The sequence below is a fragment of the Leuresthes tenuis genome, unplaced genomic scaffold (assembly GCF_036924035.1).
Source record: "Leuresthes tenuis unplaced genomic scaffold, fLeuTen1.0.hap1 SCAF_11, whole genome shotgun sequence".
Taxonomy (NCBI): Eukaryota; Metazoa; Chordata; class Actinopteri; order Atheriniformes; family Atherinopsidae; genus Leuresthes; species Leuresthes tenuis.
In genome coordinates, this window is record NW_027325365.1 from 5,008,298 (window position 1) to 5,025,131 (window position 16,834).

General features: G+C 41.9%; 1 protein-coding gene across 1 annotated transcript in view; it reads right to left on the reverse strand.

Annotated features, from left to right (window-relative positions):
- Positions 1-7,663: 7,663 nt before the first annotated feature.
- The window catches only part of fat4 (FAT atypical cadherin 4), a 111,052-nt gene continuing 101,881 nt past the window's right edge, over positions 7,664-16,834 (reverse strand). The window contains exons 16-17 of the mRNA XM_072395189.1: positions 13,121-13,382; positions 7,664-10,775 (exon numbers count right to left, since the gene is read on the reverse strand). Coding sequence (XP_072251290.1) covers positions 8,866-10,775; positions 13,121-13,382 — 2,172 coding nt within the window. The 3' untranslated portion in view covers positions 7,664-8,865. The remainder of the gene's footprint in view (positions 10,776-13,120; positions 13,383-16,834) is intronic.

Consider the following 16,834-nt stretch of genomic DNA (forward strand, 5'->3'; position numbering starts at 1 on the left):
ATGGCAGTTGAATTGTTTTCATATAATCTAAATTTGAGGTGAGGTATCTCTTTACTCCATTGCTGCAAAAATAAACTCTCCTTTTTTGCTATTCTGCTGATGGTTTTCGTGATTGTGGTTTGGACCAAGAAACAACAACCCCCTTCATTTCATCTGGGGTGTTTGTTTTGCTGAACTGAGATATTTGCAGCACAGCCAGCATTGTTTTCAGTTCTCGGCAGGCTTCTCCTCAACTCAGCACAATTAAAGAAATGCTACTGTATGGACCAAATCAACGGCACACACAGCTTCACAGCAAGCTGCTAAAAGGTCCCTTTTAAAGTGAAGGAGCGCGGTCACTTAATAATGCATAATCTCATTGTTATAATCTTACTGCAACGTTGAAGCGATCAGTTTCATCTTCTGTTGACAAGACGTTGATTTTAAGTTGCAGGAGTGCAATTAAATAATCCACTTCCTTCATTAAAGGATAATCATAATTATGATAATCAGGGATGTAAGCAATAATCATGCATCTTGAAGTTTTTAGGCATAATTTCTGGTCTCACAGCACACAACCTTTCACAGAGTTTCTAAAGAAATGGTAAAAAAGCAAGCTGGACCTTTTATTTTCTCCAATAAACTCCATCTGAGACATTGAGGGTGGCTGTTAGTAGTCTCTAAAGGAGCGGTAAACATTTAGATAGCCGGTCCACCCACACCAGACAAGGCAAAATGGAGACATCTGTGTGTGTGTGTGTTATATACTAGCTCTGAGGTTTTGGTCCTGCCTATGTGATTTGCTTGTTGATCATCATTTGTGTAAGATTTTTGTGTGTGAGCCACAGAACATGACTGATTTGCAGAAGACCCTTCACAACAATTGTGAGATGGAGATGTGGTCCGCCTGATCTGAGTGTGACTCAGGAGCTGTAGCCACAAAGTTTGAAACACGGATGAAGGCTAAATAATCATGTCCACCCTCGCGGATTTGGCCATGTGTAAAAGTGACACAACAAATCTGAACTGCTGTATGAGACCATTGTTTCCATGGACAATACAGTGACCTTTGTTTCTCAAAACATAAAAGAGCTTGTCAGAAGGACAGAATAGAAACCACATGCTAAAGGTATCGGGACAATTCATATTAAAAGTGTGTTAACAATGTCCAGATTAACACCAACACAAAAATAGTAAAGACAAACATTAATTTCCTACAGTTGGTCATTACAATCACACATCAATCAAAACTTAAAAAGTGAAGCTTCAAGTTCTGCAGAAGAATCCTAAACTATCTTGTTATCTCAGTCTGAATGACGGTATGGTTTGTTTAAAGCGACACATGCTTACCGAAGGACATTGTGAGCGTTCCTGACCAGGAAAGAAGTACTTGCAGTGCTTCAGAAGATTTCAAACGCATCACTTCTTTTTTTTCCATTAATCTTAATACAGTTTTCCACAAAGACTCATTCAGAGTAAACACAAGAAACTTGTGCTACAAAAAAATGGACCAGACTCAGTGAATAATTCCCTAAATTCAACAATTGACCATCTATTACCGGCTAAGTACCTAATGAAGAACCTCCTGATCCCTATAATCCCTATATAGAAGAATGAGCAGTGCTGACCAACATGTCATCGGGGTCATCAGGTGGTAACCTGATGTAAATAGGTTTTAAAACACTGAATACATTCACACACATTTAAAAAATGACTTAGTCAGAATGCCTGTAACTATCTGAGACCAACTGATATCATACCAGATCAAATTTTTCAAAGGGAGATTAACTTAGATTTAGACTTTCTGTTGTTAGAGTAAGTTTGTACACGTTAAACTGGACTCAAATTGGCCAAGGTGCTCTGTGCATGCACCACAGTTCTGGGTGTAAAATAAATACATTTCTAAGGACATATTAGGCTATAATATCCCCAGGATGGTGTCCTGAGATTGATACCTAGTGGCATTCTTCAAATCGGAGACATGAAACTCTTTGTAATTTTGAAGTTTTCACGTAAAAAGAACCGGTAGAACTATGACACTTCAAGGACAGATCAATGGCTGGATGAAGGGAAAAAAGGCCACACAAAACATCAAGAGAAGTTTCAAGGACTTATCTCTCAGAAGAAGTTCGATTAGACATTAAGTATATTGAAAAAAGGGAAGATTACTTCTAAGGAAGAAGTAACACTTCAAGCATGTACATTTATCTCATTTGCACCCTCCATCGTACCAGTTTGTATCCAGCTAAACTGTTTGTCAGCTGTTTTGATCTGTGATGTTTAAGGTCAACTAGAAAAAGGTTATATAATAACATGGGGATGTATTGCCACCCATCAAGTGGAGCCTGACATACTTTAGTAAGTTATTAGATTCTCCTCTCATGTTTGTGTACTGGCACAAGGACATTAGTCCAATGAAATAGCTAATCTGAGCTGTAATTGTATCTCAACTCAACTCTCACTAAACACTAGTTCTGTTCTTAAGGGGGTATGATGTTTTTTGTGATGCAGGGTTATGTAAACTGCATATGAGTAGTCAGCTCTCTTAGTTTGTTTGAACAGAGAGAGGGGAGGGGGGGTGACAGGCGAGCCAAGAAAGCATCCCCATCAGTTTGTGTCACACTCTACACTTTGTGTAGCAGCTGTTCAAAATCTGCACAGGAGAGGAGCTCAGACCCAATACAGTTTAGCAGTTCAAGTACTGTCAAATTGCATTTTAAGAATTTACACCTGCTCACTTTGTCTTTCTCAAAGAGCAGTCACTGCACACGCTACCTGCTAAACATGGACAGTCTTCAGTTGAAGAAATGTTTTGCCATCTGCCTTCAGTTTGGCGTGGCTCATAGCTTTGTTCACCTCTCAACCCGCTTCCCCTTCTTTCCAAACTGAGATTGCTGCAACTGCTGTCTTACACAGGTAACACTGACAGTTTACCCACTTCAAAAACTATGTAATGTCCCTTTAAAGTTGAACCAGTCAGTTTGATGTCTTTATTAACTGTTAAAACTGGGTTCAAACTCTTGTTGGTGCACAATCAGATTATAAAGCACGATTTAATTCAGAGTTTAAGTTGGTTTTACTGAATACAACCCACCTGTAAGCTAGTCTGCTGTTTTTCATTTTAACACAAATCATTGAAAAAATATTCATAAAGGACATAAAGACTGATAAATACAGTGAGTTAACCAACATTTATGTCGGCACCATCCCTCGAATTAGAAAACAAAACAAAAGTAAGAAGATGCTGAGGCAGCAAAGTGTCAGACAGCAGATCAGAAACAGATGTGCTGCCGCTGCAGAGCCTGATAGACCGGCTCCCTGACAGCGAGGCGACACTCGAGCCAGAGGTCTCATCATGATGATGTTGTCTGTTTAACATCCATCATACGCCTCTGTAAATGTTCCCAAGCTGGTGGCAACCAGAGCCCCGTTCAGCCAAAGTCTCTCAGTGCTGGAGTCAAACCGCACTGTTTCACTGAGCTAGAAAGCAACCCCTCCAGAGATGGGACAGTCATTGTATTCCTCACACAGCCACAGACACACACATCTATCTTTCCCTTTCATTTCCCAACAGCTCCGGCTCCTCACTGTAGCTTTCATGTGTGTTGAAAGGCATCAGTTGGCTGCAGTACACACGGCATTAAAAAACACTTATCGAAGGCTAACCTCGCAGCTTTGATGCAGATGTGAAATGGAGAAGGTCCCTCAGATAATTTTTGTAGGGGGGGTTAATGTGGTTTTACATGTACATTAAGCTTACAGAGGATGGAAGGGGGGATTGTCCCTCAAACTGCAGAGCTGCAGAGACTCTGCTAATGAGGTGACACAAACTGATGTGGACAGGGGATGTGGGAATATACTGTACAGGGTGAGGAGGTGTGAATACTGAAACTATCAAATTGACATTTGTATTTTGTTGGATAGACGCTTTGTTGTTTGACTAAAGTGCTAAAAAGCATCTGCCAATATGACTAAATGTGCTTCAGATCTTTTTTACATGGCATTTTGCCAATTTTCTCATGAGGATCAGTTCACTCTCAAAGTTTATCAATCATCAATTGAAAGCTGTTGTAAATTGTCTTCTGTAACTCTGAAGGACAAACGATACAACACAGTTCTGGTGCAGGAAGTATGTAAGGTCCTTCTCTCATGTGAAATCAGGAAATATGTCACTTTTATTGATGAGTAGGAGGTCTTCCATTTTGAAAGGAGCCAGTTGTGGTATTTTTTCTGCATCTGTTTGTGACACCTCGCATGAGCCACTGGAGATTATATTTCTCTGCTGGCTTGGGATCGCCTTGGTGACTCTCGGGATGAGCTGGAAGAGGTGACTGGGGAGAAGGAGGTCTGGGGATTTCTGCTCAGATTGTTGCCCCCTGGGACCCTGATCTCAGAGAAGTGGTGGAAACTGGACTGATTGAAATGTACAAACGCAATCACAGAATGTGCTTGAAGTACTAAAAGTGCATGAAACAGAGAAGTGAAGCTGTTGTTGTAGATCTGTAGATTATTAATGTCAGTTGCATTTTGAAGGGGGAGCTGGTTGGAATGGAACTGAGCTATTTGATATCAAAATTTCCATCCGTGATTAATACTGTGAAGGGTGGCTCAGTGGAGTGGAAAGTACTGTAGCAACGCCACAGCAGGGTACCTGATTTGAGTTAATGTCTGTGGCCTTTTGCATGCTCTCTGATGCTTAAATTTCATGCCTCAAAGACATCCATGTTAGGTCAACTGGTGATTGTAACTTAAGCATACAGTGGTTTTGAGTGTGCATGGTTGTCTCAGTACGTTTACATGTGGTTAGAATTTTTTAAAATTATTTTGTCCAACTAAACCAGACCACATGTAAACATGCCAGTTGACTGAAAACGTACTAACACACTCAAATAATGCTGTTGGGAGTTAAATTACTCCTGCTGGCACAAGTTCGGCTCTGTCACATTGAACATGTGGGACGGAGCTTGTAAAATTTTCCGGCTCCCTGCATTGATATAGTACTAGTTTGCTGCCATTTGAGTTGTTTGTCACTTGTTCTAGTCTGTGATGTGACAACAAGAAGAAAAATGCAGCATATCACCACCAATTAACTCTTCACGGGCTTCCTGTCACTCAGAGAATAGACTTTAAAACAGCTCTGCTCGTGTACATCTCTGACATGTTAGAGCTATATGAACCAACTGGGACTCTGAGAACCTCAGGGAGGGGTCTCCTGCTGGTGCCCAGAGTCAGGACTAAACAAGGTGAGGCTGCGTTTCAGTTTTATGCTCCTAAAATCTTGAACAGTCTTCCAGAAGATGTGAGACAAGCCTCAGCTCTGACAATGTTTAAATCCAGGCGGAACTTTTTTGGGTGTCAACTGAAAGTATTTTATCTGCACTCTTTGCTTTTAATGTACTTAATTTATGATTATCTTTACGTTTTATGGAATGATTTTGTTTGCCTTCTTGGGATTTTATGTAGCTGTAAAGCACTTTGAATTGCCTTGTATACGAATTGTGCTCTACAAATAAACCTGCCTTGCCAATTGTTATAGAGTCAGACATACAACAGAATGGTTAAAAAAGAAAACAATCGAGATGTTGCAATGTTCCAGTAAAGTCTTGTCCTTATTTTGATTGAGATGCTGTGGTGGGACCTTAAGAGAGCTGTGCATAAACAAATGCTGCAAACCTCAATGAGCTGAAGCAACGTTGGAAAGAAGAGTGTTAAGTGAAGAAGAAGAATGGACCAAAACTCGATGTGAGAGACTGATAACATCACACAATACAGTTATTACAATACAATACAATTATTACAATACAATACTTCAAGTTATTACTGCTAAAGATGGTTCTGAATCTTTTCTCAAACAGCTCCTGCGTTTTTGGCTTAGTTTTTGTTATATAAGTACACTGTGCAACATCTGATGTGTTGTTGCTGAAAAGTAAAGGTTTAGAAATGAAAGAGGCCATACTTTCTTTTTCACGTGTAAACATGTTTTGCAGGACTTGGAAAAAAGATTTTCTGATGGCACTTTTGTGATATTTTCACAGCAAAACGGGAGAGAATGGAGCATGACAGAAGAAGGATGACAGGACTCGAACTGGAGATGTTGTGGTAACTGCAGCCAGGATTCTGCAGCCACTCCCACTCAGGACCCAGTACCACAGAAAGACTGACATTTTGTTATAGATTCTGGTGTTGGTGGGTTGACGTTCCCCTCCTCTCTCGTGCACAGTATACATACACATCCAAAAGTCAGATGAGGGACTTGAGCTTTTTGATCCAGAGATGAATGTGCTTTTAATTACAAGCTAAACCAGGGCACTGAAACTCAGAATAATCAATCTTTCTAAATAAGCTTTTTGGGAGGATTTTTTTGGGGAGGAACTGGCAGATTAATGCCTCATCTCCTCATAAATACTTAGGAAATTCTTGAGTCAACATGGAAATCATACTAATGGGAATTAAATTTTGATGACATTTGCGAATTCAGCATTGAAAATACAAGTGAGGACCCATCTTCCATGGGAAACTCGATGCTATTTCTTTCACACCTTCATAAGTTAATGTGCAGACCTGCGAAACACATCATGTCTGACTTGAAAATGAGTACCACAATCATGGAGGCATGTCCTTGTTGTGTTTCTGTGTCATTACTAACATAAATAGCTTACAGCTTACTGAAATAACAGGCATTTGAGTTGACGGTTATAACATATGCCAAATGTTCTTTAGGACCATGTCCCATAATGTAACATGCAATGTCTGCTCTTAAGGATATATGTTGCAATTAATCCTTAAACACATCATAAGCGCCTCTGAATCTGATGAATTCAAGCAGCCATCTGGACAATATCCAAAAGCAACCCCCCAAAAGCACCTCACACCAGCACCCTTCCCCCAAGAAACTCAGGAAGACAGAATCACGTCAGTCCTCTTGTTTTACATGCCACCACACTGTGTGGAACAATGTGTCCTTTGTGTATAAAGGCCTGTTTTATGCACCTATAGAGAGAAGGTAGGGGCCCTCTCTCCTGAAGTCGCCTGATATCTTTCAGACTCTGCAATATCACACCAGACGAGATGCTGTGAGGTTTATTTAAATTCATCTCCTCTCTTTTCAGCCACACCACCCACCCAGGCTCTCATTATCTGTGTGAGTGTTATTATCTCAGCATCAGAGTGGCACAGCCTTCTCTGGGAGGCTTTGGTCAACAGAGCTCTCTGCAGGACCTCGAAGTAACTCACCCGGAGTCGGGCTGTCACTCTTCGCCGGGTTCACGGCTCCCTGCGTGTTCCCTGCGTGGCCTCTCGGCCCTTGATGATGGAAGAGATAAGCATGTTGCATGTCGAATCACTGAGCTATGACAAAAAAAAAATAGTTCTGTTAAATAAACCAGATGTAAATAATTGTTGAAAGCAATATAGGACCCTGCATCGTGGAGTCTGCTTGATGTTTGGTTTGGCTGTGAGCGAGGTGACTCGGTTTCATTCGGGTCCTGAAATCCCTCTTTAAATGTTTTGTTGAGACTCTGCATTATTTAAAGACTGCAGAGATAGGGAATAACATAGCCCCCAAATGATTTGGTAATGGAAGTAATCTGAGCTTGATTGAGACGATAATCAAGAAAAATTGAGAAAGCTTTCATGAATCTAAATGATGTGCTCACTACCGCAAGAAAGTAAGAGCAAAAAACACTTAAATAAATACTTTTTTATTCAGTTATTGGCTTTTTACAGGTACAAAGCATACAGCATGTTATAGTTTTATCAAAAGTGGAAAATACTGATGTTACACATGTAACAAATGTAAAAAATAAGTTGTCAATCTTACTTTCCCGAAAGTAAGAACATACATTTCAGCATATGAAAATATCCATAAAAACACAGCTTAAGTAATTTAAGTTAATAAACAGTACAAAAATGTAAAAACCATACATGTGAAAAGAATGAACAAGGACACCAACACGACAAATGACTCCATGATTTTTCAGGAAAAAAAATTTACACAAGTTCATAGTGTTTTAGTTGTTTACAGGATCATCACCATCATCTTCATAGTTGCCCGGGAGACACTTGGCTGGTCAGAGAATGTTAATGCAGTTTTTTTGTAACAAACAAACTATTTCCCTCCAAAAACCTCCTCTCCGCTGGCCAGAAAAAAAAAGAAGAGCAAAAGTTCTCTCCCGTACTGAATCCTCAAATGTCTGTAAGGCAGCAGTCTCGGTTACATCTCACTCTTGCAGCGTTTAACCAGTCTTCAGCAAGAAAACACACCAGGGCAAAGACAGGCTGAAAGGGATCATATGAAAGGTGGGGTCTGTAGTACCGTGCAAACAAAACGGTCTGCGTCCTGTCAGGTGCAGTCCGATCGAACACACATGCTTCCTTTTTAGGGAGATAAAAACAAATTGACCCCTAAAAGATAAAGGCAGAGAGTTTTCTTAGACTCAAGTTGAAATTCTCTTCCTGTGAGTGTTAATACCATCACCCCCTCTTATCTCTCAGCTGTGAACGTGACAAGTTTTTGGAGAGGAGAGCTAATACAGGTAATAAAGAACAGAAATGTTTGATCAAGATAATGTGAGTGGAGCTTTGCAGCCACTAAATTGAATTCAGACAGATATTTCTTTTTAGTGCGACTCAGTGTCAGTGGATACGCTGTGATGAGGCCTAAGAGAAGAGAATGCACGATTGTACAGTCTGAACCCAGAAAAGACTGGTAAACTAATCCAAGGTTTAGTTACCGATGCCATTTTTCTGCCTTACTGCATTAAAAGTCGTCTTATTACATTGATTTAAAAAAAAAAAGAAGTCCAATGTTGTCTCAAAATATACAGTCTTTCTTTTTTGTTCGAATGGAGAATGTCACCATATTCTACAACACTGTAATAAATAGTCTCATACATATTGCTCAGCTTCTCCTTCGTTTAGGATGGTCACTGAGCCATCCCCACTGTTCATTTCAATGTCTTTTGATGCCGCATTCTCAGGGAGCGAGGCTAAGTCCTTGAACACATCTACATAATGTCCAAATCCGGGGCCCCAGTTCAACAGATTGTCCCAGTTGAAGCCCCCTGCTTGCTGGCCCAGTTTGTGGGGCAGGGTGTAGTGCTGCTCTGCAGAAGGGGTCTGGGTGATGCCAGGCCCTCCTTCTGCCCTGCGGCTCGAGTACCGCCTCTGCTTGAGCCTCCCGCCGTAGTCCTCGTCATCAGCATCTGACTCGTTCACTTGTGAGAGCTTAGGAACCCGGGAGCTGTATGACACAGGCTTGTCCCGGTCGTACTCCATCTCCGAGCAGGTGAAGGAGTCATGTGAGTCACTTTCTGAAGAGGACTCCGGGGCAGGGATGCCATCAGCGGGGTTGCGAACCCGTGACAACGGCCTGCGGCAATCCTCCTCTGAACTGGAACGTCCGTGGTCGGCACTACAGATGCTGGGGTTGCGTGGACGTGGAGTGTTCAGCCTCTCCACCTCCTCGATGGACAGCCCCACAGGAGGCCCCGTCTCCAGGGGGATCTGCTCGATTGGCTGCTTCAGCCGACTCCCGGGCCTGGAGGTGTGACCGTGACCAGCCATGGTCTGTGGACTTTTGCTGCGCCTCCCCAGCCGGGTGGCGTAATTGAACATGGGTGGCGGTTGGCACATGTCACTGTGCATGTCCAGCGGGCTGCCCTCACGACGAGCCAGGTTGAGCTCTCTAGTGGGAGTGTTGCGGTAGAAGGAGGAGGGCTTGGTGAAAGGGGCCGGGGAGTGTCTGGAGAGAGGGTTAGGGGTGGGGCAGGCTGAGTGGGAGTGGCTGAGTGGAGTGGACCTCAGTGCCTGAGTGTACTGTGGCTGGTAGGTGTAGCTTGTTGCTCCAAGAGGCAAAGGAGACTGTCTGGCGAAGCCCAGTGGGCTGTGTCTCTGGATGGAGAACTTGGGGGTGTGGCTACGGAACTGCTTGTAGTGTTGGATGATGTCGGCATCTGAAGGGGCGATACTGCTGGCATTGTCTATGTCATAATGTTCAATATCTGCCTCTGGGCCACTGCAGGGGGCACAGGGTGCACTGGGAACAGTCTCATTGTTGTGGGGAATGTCTGTTTCATCATAGATCAGATAGGGGTTTTCCCTCTCAATGATATCTGGCTTCGGGTTGCCCTCTGGTTGTTTCCGTACTGTCATGTCATCTCCATATGGTGGGATGTTGTCTGGGTCGTCGAAGGCTACATTCTCACTACCCTTCTTCTTTTTCTTCTTCTTCTTCTCCTTGGGTTTCTTCTCCTTGGGTTCCTTTGGCACTTTGGTCTTGTTGCGGTCCTTGCAGTGGTTGCACAGAATCAGGCTGAGCACCACCAAGGCGAGGACAGTGGCACAGCTGCCAACGATAGCTGGCACTGCCCAAATGGGGAGGACCATGGTCTCTACTGTGGGGCTGGGGCTGCAGATGAATCCACCATTATTGGCTGAGTTGCAAACAGTACCCTGAGGGCACTGCACACCCAGACAGGCTACCAAGGTCTCACAAGTCTTGCCAGTGTAGAACTCAGAGCAGACACAGGTGAAACCTGAGTGTGAATCTGGCACGCAGCTACCATGGTTTTGGCAGGGATTAGAGGTGCAGTCGCCTGGTGGGACACACTGGTATGTGTACCACTGGTTGACACACATCAGGCCGTCCCAGCATGGGCTGCTCTCACACAGGTTCGGACCTCTGCAGCCAATCTTGACTGACGAACTGGTCTTGGTTAAGGTGACAAGGCTGTGCTCTTCGGTAAATGGCAGATTCTCCCCGTTGTACTTCATGTAAGCCAAGCAGCCATCAAAACCTGCCGATGAAAAGGAGAGGCCAAGTTAGTTAACAAGAAACAGCCAACAGCAGCTAACAAGGATACAACTGAAGCCTAGAGGTGAATCATTTCCGACTGGTTGCAGACTGAGGGTTTTTAAAAATGTCTTCCAATGCTGGATCACTTCCTCATAAACAGCAGGAACTGGGAGCAATAATCAGAGCTAAAGAAATTTTGTTTAGATGGGTAATTGGTTCAAGATGCGGACAAGAAAAAAAACAAAAAAGAAAAAAGTGAGAGTTCCTTATGGAACTCCTAAAGTAAAAAAACAAAATGGGCTGCATCCATCATTGGCCAATTTGAGAGAAGGAATATGAAATATTTTTTAACAGAAAATCTATCGTCAGAGCCATTATAGCTCCAAGACATGCATCTGGGTTGGATGAACGTCTCTGTCTCTAATTCAGTCTGTTGCTTTGTGTATTGCCTAACAGCACCGCCTCACCGATGTAAACAGATTTTTATTGAATTTATCCCAGTGCAGATTAAATCCATTTGTGTCTTTTCATTAGCTCTTGCAGAGTGAGTACACAACAGAACACAACTGTGCAGACACACACTGAGGTAAGGGCTGGTTAACAGGCACTCTGCCACAGCTCTGCGTGCTGAGAATATGTTTGTTTTGAAACAGTTTGTGCATAAAAGAGGTCAACAAATCATTCAAATGGCTCATTTTTACCATATTAGTACATAGTATAAGCTTAGCTTTCCCTCCCGTGAAATTCTAAAATTTACTGTGTTGCATTACCTTCTGGAAAACCTCTTTTACCGTTTCCAAACTCATATTCAAGGACATCTGATCTTTGATTTAAGACCAAGCTAAGAGGAGGGTTGATGGGAATAGGATGGAAATGTCTACAAATGTTCCAAGATAACGTCAAATTAAACTAATATTAGTTATTTTGTCTATAAATTACACTGATAAAGAAACATTTAATCAACTCCTGCAAATTTATAGCAGGTAAATCTCAGCATTGTCTGATTTCAGGCCAGCTCCTCAGTTCTGCTGGACAGCCACCAAATACGACCAGCAGTTTAGGCAGCATTCGTTTGAGAAAAAGAGCTTGGATGAGCACATGTGATGTGTCACATGCGTGTGCCATACTTTTAATATGTAGAAGAACATTAAAAAATAGAAATAAGTTGTAAAAAACACATCATTATTTGTTTGATACACATGTACGTACATACATGTTGATGCAATTATAGCGTAATTTCAACACAGAAGAACAGACACAGAAAGACTTTAGCTGTGATATATTCAAGGCTAAAGTGCTTATTTTTAGAATGCATAAAAAAGCTTGTATTAAACATTGTCTTTACACTAGTTGTTTGTGCCTGGTAAACATTTATGTGGTAGATAAAATGCCTAAGATGAGACTGAATATCTATACTATGCTAAACTTTCTCTTTTTAACCTTGAGTAGGTTTAACTAAAAAGTCCAAGACAAATGTGTCAAAAAAGTAGCGATTAAACACCTGCAAAAGCGATTTTACAGTGTAAATGTGACAAAATGATTCGCAAAACATTTGAAGATCTTGTGTTTTTCTTTCCAATGACTTCTTTGGAGTTGTGAAACCTCTGAGAAAGCTTTTATATCATCCTGAGACATGAAAACTCTCACTCACTGATGAAAACCTCTCCAGAAAAAGAACATAATTTGTCAACACATACCTAAGGTACTCTAAAAAGAAAAATTGAATTGCATTACAGACTGCAAAAATCTCATTCGATCAAATCTTCACATCTGGTGCAGTGGTGAAAGTAAGGAGGGGCTCACGGTGCTCTTTCACTTTCCCCTCCTGGATTTATCCATTTGCTCATGGACCAAAAGTGATCTTACACTCTTGAGCCAAAAAAATGAGGTTGTTAGTGCTCAATTACAGATAGAACGAATTTGATCCATTGACCAGCTGTCTCACTTTTGCTCAACCCAAACGAATAATTTCAGTCAGGACGACACCGCAAATTTAACCCGACACACATTTGTGTTTGGCGGTGACTCGACTTGACTGATGCTCTGGGACTACAGACAAAGCCTAACACAGGCTGAGATCACAGAGCCCCAGGAAGAGATAGAGATTTACTCTTTCCATCACCTCATCTTAAATTTGGGAAAACACAGAGGTAGATGCCTCATATGACCAAGCAATTTAAGACAAAATGAATGAGAAATCACTTTTGGCTAATGCAGGAAAACAGGGAGGTTGGGGAGATGAAATGTGGAGTGATGTGTTGAATGTATGAAGGCTGTCTCATTTATAAAGTCTGCCAGTTGGTTGAGCAACAACTCAACCAATTCAAAAGAATTCAAAAGTCTCACCTGCTCCAGTTTTTTGCTGAGCAGGTCCTGGTGGGATCCCTCCCAGTGAGAGGGTCAAAACACTGAGACCTCCGAAGTCCTGGGTGGCATGTTGGATGATTCTGAAGTGGCTGCTGTCCACCTGGATCAGAGTGGATGAGCCGTTCTTGAGTAGCTGGAGTGTGTGCCACTGGCCGTCTGAAAGCACCATCTCTCCCACGGTCCGCTCCACCTTCCCACCAACGCCAGCATCTGAGATGTAGTGGATGTTGCCGTTCCTCAACTGAAAGAAGGAACAGAAATGGAGGTTTTTGTTATGTTCTCAAAGATCTAAGCAAAGCCTTTAAATAATTCCGCTAAGGAGGTCATGTAATTGCAACAGTTTGTTTACTGGAGGTGGGCCCGCATAGGAGTGATTAACTTTTAGTGTCCAACCAGGAATATTTTACTCGGCCATGGTGGAGGTATGCAGACTCAGACTGCTCTTGTTTAAATTATGTTTTCACCCCTGTGATTGCTATGTTCTGTTTAACAGCTGGATTATGCAGAAACTACCTTGTGCTACAAAAGAGGCCTTTAAATGCCAGCTGCAAAAAATGATACATACACACACACAAACCAAGAGTGTACTGCCATATCAGCAACTTTGTACACTAAATATGAATTAAGTTTGCTCATTAAGTGCAACGATGTCTCTGTGTAAACATAAACACTGAAAATCACAGATTACAGATGACGAGATACTCAACAAACCACCCTCTCTAAATCTGCATGCACTTATAAATCTTCATTTCGAGCAATGATAAATAATGGTCTGTGAGGAGAGGCTATATAAACATGGGTAAAACTGCAGCTTTTTAGATTAAAGCAATAAGTTATCGTGTCAGCATCAATCACAACTGTTAAGAGGAAGTCTTCTGTCAGTCTCCACAGAGCTACCACCACACTGCGTTCAGACTCTGCTGTTGAGGTCAGAGATCAAAAACAAAAATGCAGCTTGATGCTCGTAAATCTTTTCCCGCCGGGACACGCTGCACTTCATCATTTTCTCACAACTTGTGTGTGTTGTTGATGTCATTCAGCCAGAAGATGATCAGAAGCCTGCGAACAACAGATTTAGAGAGAACACAATCTTTCAAATGCCCACTGGAGAGGGCTCTTTACAGAGAGGAGTGTGTCTTTAAAGGAAGTCAACAAAGCTCACTTTGGCATCGACAATAAAAAATTGTGGCTTTCGCCGTGCATGGTAATCTCGTGTTCTCCCTACTTCGATGGAAAAGTAATCCTGCTCTCCTCCCTTTTCAAAGATCCCAAAACTCAGCAATGATAAGTAGCTTCCGGAAGAGTTGATTTAAAATGGGAAAAGTGGAAAATTCTCCAAGCCAAAGAATACAGAGAGTGCTCTAAAGCTGGTAAACCAATCATGGGGTTTATCTATTAAACATCTTGTTTTTTTTTTATATCTCTCCGTTTATATAGTTCTCTCAACATATACACATGCCCTGTATATATTCCCCCACTGCTCCTTTTTGTTTCATAGCTCCTATAATACTTTTCTGGACTGTTTAGGAAGCTGTGATGGTGATTTGATGAGCACCACAAGAAGCTCAGGGCCGGAAAGAAAAACCATAAGAGAGAAAGCCTGACGCTACATTGGGAAGGGGTTGATGGTGCTGAAAGTGGAGGGTGTCTGAAAGGAAAATTGAAGAGGATGAATGAACATTTGGGCCCCTTTGGGCAGCTGCCCAGGATCAGCCAGAGGAAGGGGGTGCTGAGCAGGACAAGAGGAGAGAAAAGAGGAGTGGGGCTAGGGAGGTGGATAAGAAAGACCACAGTAGTTTTCTTACAGTTTATACAAGGAGAGAGTGTGGAGTGATGACTGGTGGTGTAAGGGCTGACAGAGGAAGGCTACAAACATGCACAGATACATGTGTAGACATACAGCCAAATGAAAAAGTAAGCATGTTCTCTTTTAGTCCTGCAGTTTAAGAACTAAATAAAAGGACATTTGGTCCTTACTTGAAACAACGTAAAATACAACTTCAGATGAAAAAGAAAACGTGATATATTACATCCTGTCACTATTTAACAAAAATAAGCCAATAGCTCATAACTTGAAGTAATTGTTCTCTCCATGACCATATCAGTCTCTAAGATCATTGTGAAGGAATTTCGGTCCACTTTCCAATGTTTTCCCATTTCTTCGAGGTTTGTGTGCATTCAGTTGTGGTACAGCTCTCGTAAGGTGCCACCACAGCATTTCAATCATGTTCAGGACTTTCACCGGACCAATGCAACGCCATCATTCATTTCTATTTCAGCCACCACCTTTATGAACCAAAACTAAACGGATCTGAGTATTTATGTCTTCAAGAGAGCCCTTTCTATCTTAGTTACTGTGTTTTTTCATTGCATTTTAACAAAAAAAAAGAAGTTCATGTTCCTACTACAACTACATCAAATTCAAATCAATGTTGAAATGTTTTTGTTTTACACCATAAATCACCTGTTCTCAGCCAATCCTCTTTGGCTTTCCTGGAAAACGATAAAAATCCTTCATGAAAAATCCCTCATCCTGCACTCGGGGGCGTAACAACGCCTCGCGGAGCCTGCTCAGGCCACTGGAGCTGATCAATCAGAGCAGAGTCTCCAGCTTCTGTTTTTACATGAAAGACATAACAAATAGCTCTCTGCTTGCCATGAAAGTGGAACCTTTAGGCTGAGTGTCTCCATAGCATAATTTTGTCATAGCCACAATCTTTTTTTGGACAATGTGGAGAAAAGCTCTGCATCTTGCTCGAACTTCCAGAGTTCTCCACCTTTTGTTTGCAGCCGCTGAGCATACGTTTACTTTAAAATCTTTTCAGAAAGGCATTGCTGTTTCCATTGTCACTTCATTTCAGATAACCAATCATCTGGGCAGAAGTTGTCACACTCGTAACTATGACAATGAGGGGGAAGGCAGTTCTTGCTGTTTTTCTAGTGTGAGCCATACTCACTTATGATATGAAGGTCAGACAGAACTATCACAGCTGTTTCACCCTTCTGCCTCTCCACTGGCTTTGCCAGAGTCTTTGGATCGCTCATTGGCTTAATTGATGTGGATAAGAGGTGAGGCTTGGGGCCTACAGTGCTTGCTTTGGCATTGCATTTTCTAGACTTTGACTTCTATTACTTTCTTAGTCAAATAAAGCCCTATTTTTCTAAAGTCTGAGTTCAGTCTCCATTTTATGCTGCAGCCCACAAGCCTCGTCGGAACATAAATGGGTCCTCGCCCAAGATCTATAACTTTTTGCTTTTAGTTCATTGTGACTTAAAAACCAGAAAAGCCCATTTGTGTGCTCAGACAGTACAGCGTTGCTTGTAAATATTAAGATTTTATCATTGTGCGTTGTTGGGTTTCTGCAGGTGGAAAAATACTTTATACAAACATCATCTCACACTAGCTGCAAAGCTCCACCTGGGAAGCTTTCATTATGAAACTTACTGATGCATTGCAGTATTCAATTAAAGATAAAGACTCCAGCACGACATTATATTTGCTGTTTTGAAAGAATTCATACCAGAAAGGCAACAAATCTAGGAGAACTCTGTAAAGTTCAAAGCACAGACTTCCATTTGAAAGAAGAGAATTGGCGCATCAACTATAATCTTTGCTACGTTTTTAAGTGTTGGTGACATCAGTGTGCTGAGTTCCACGATGTTTTTCATCCTCTGTTTTAGAGGTCATCACTG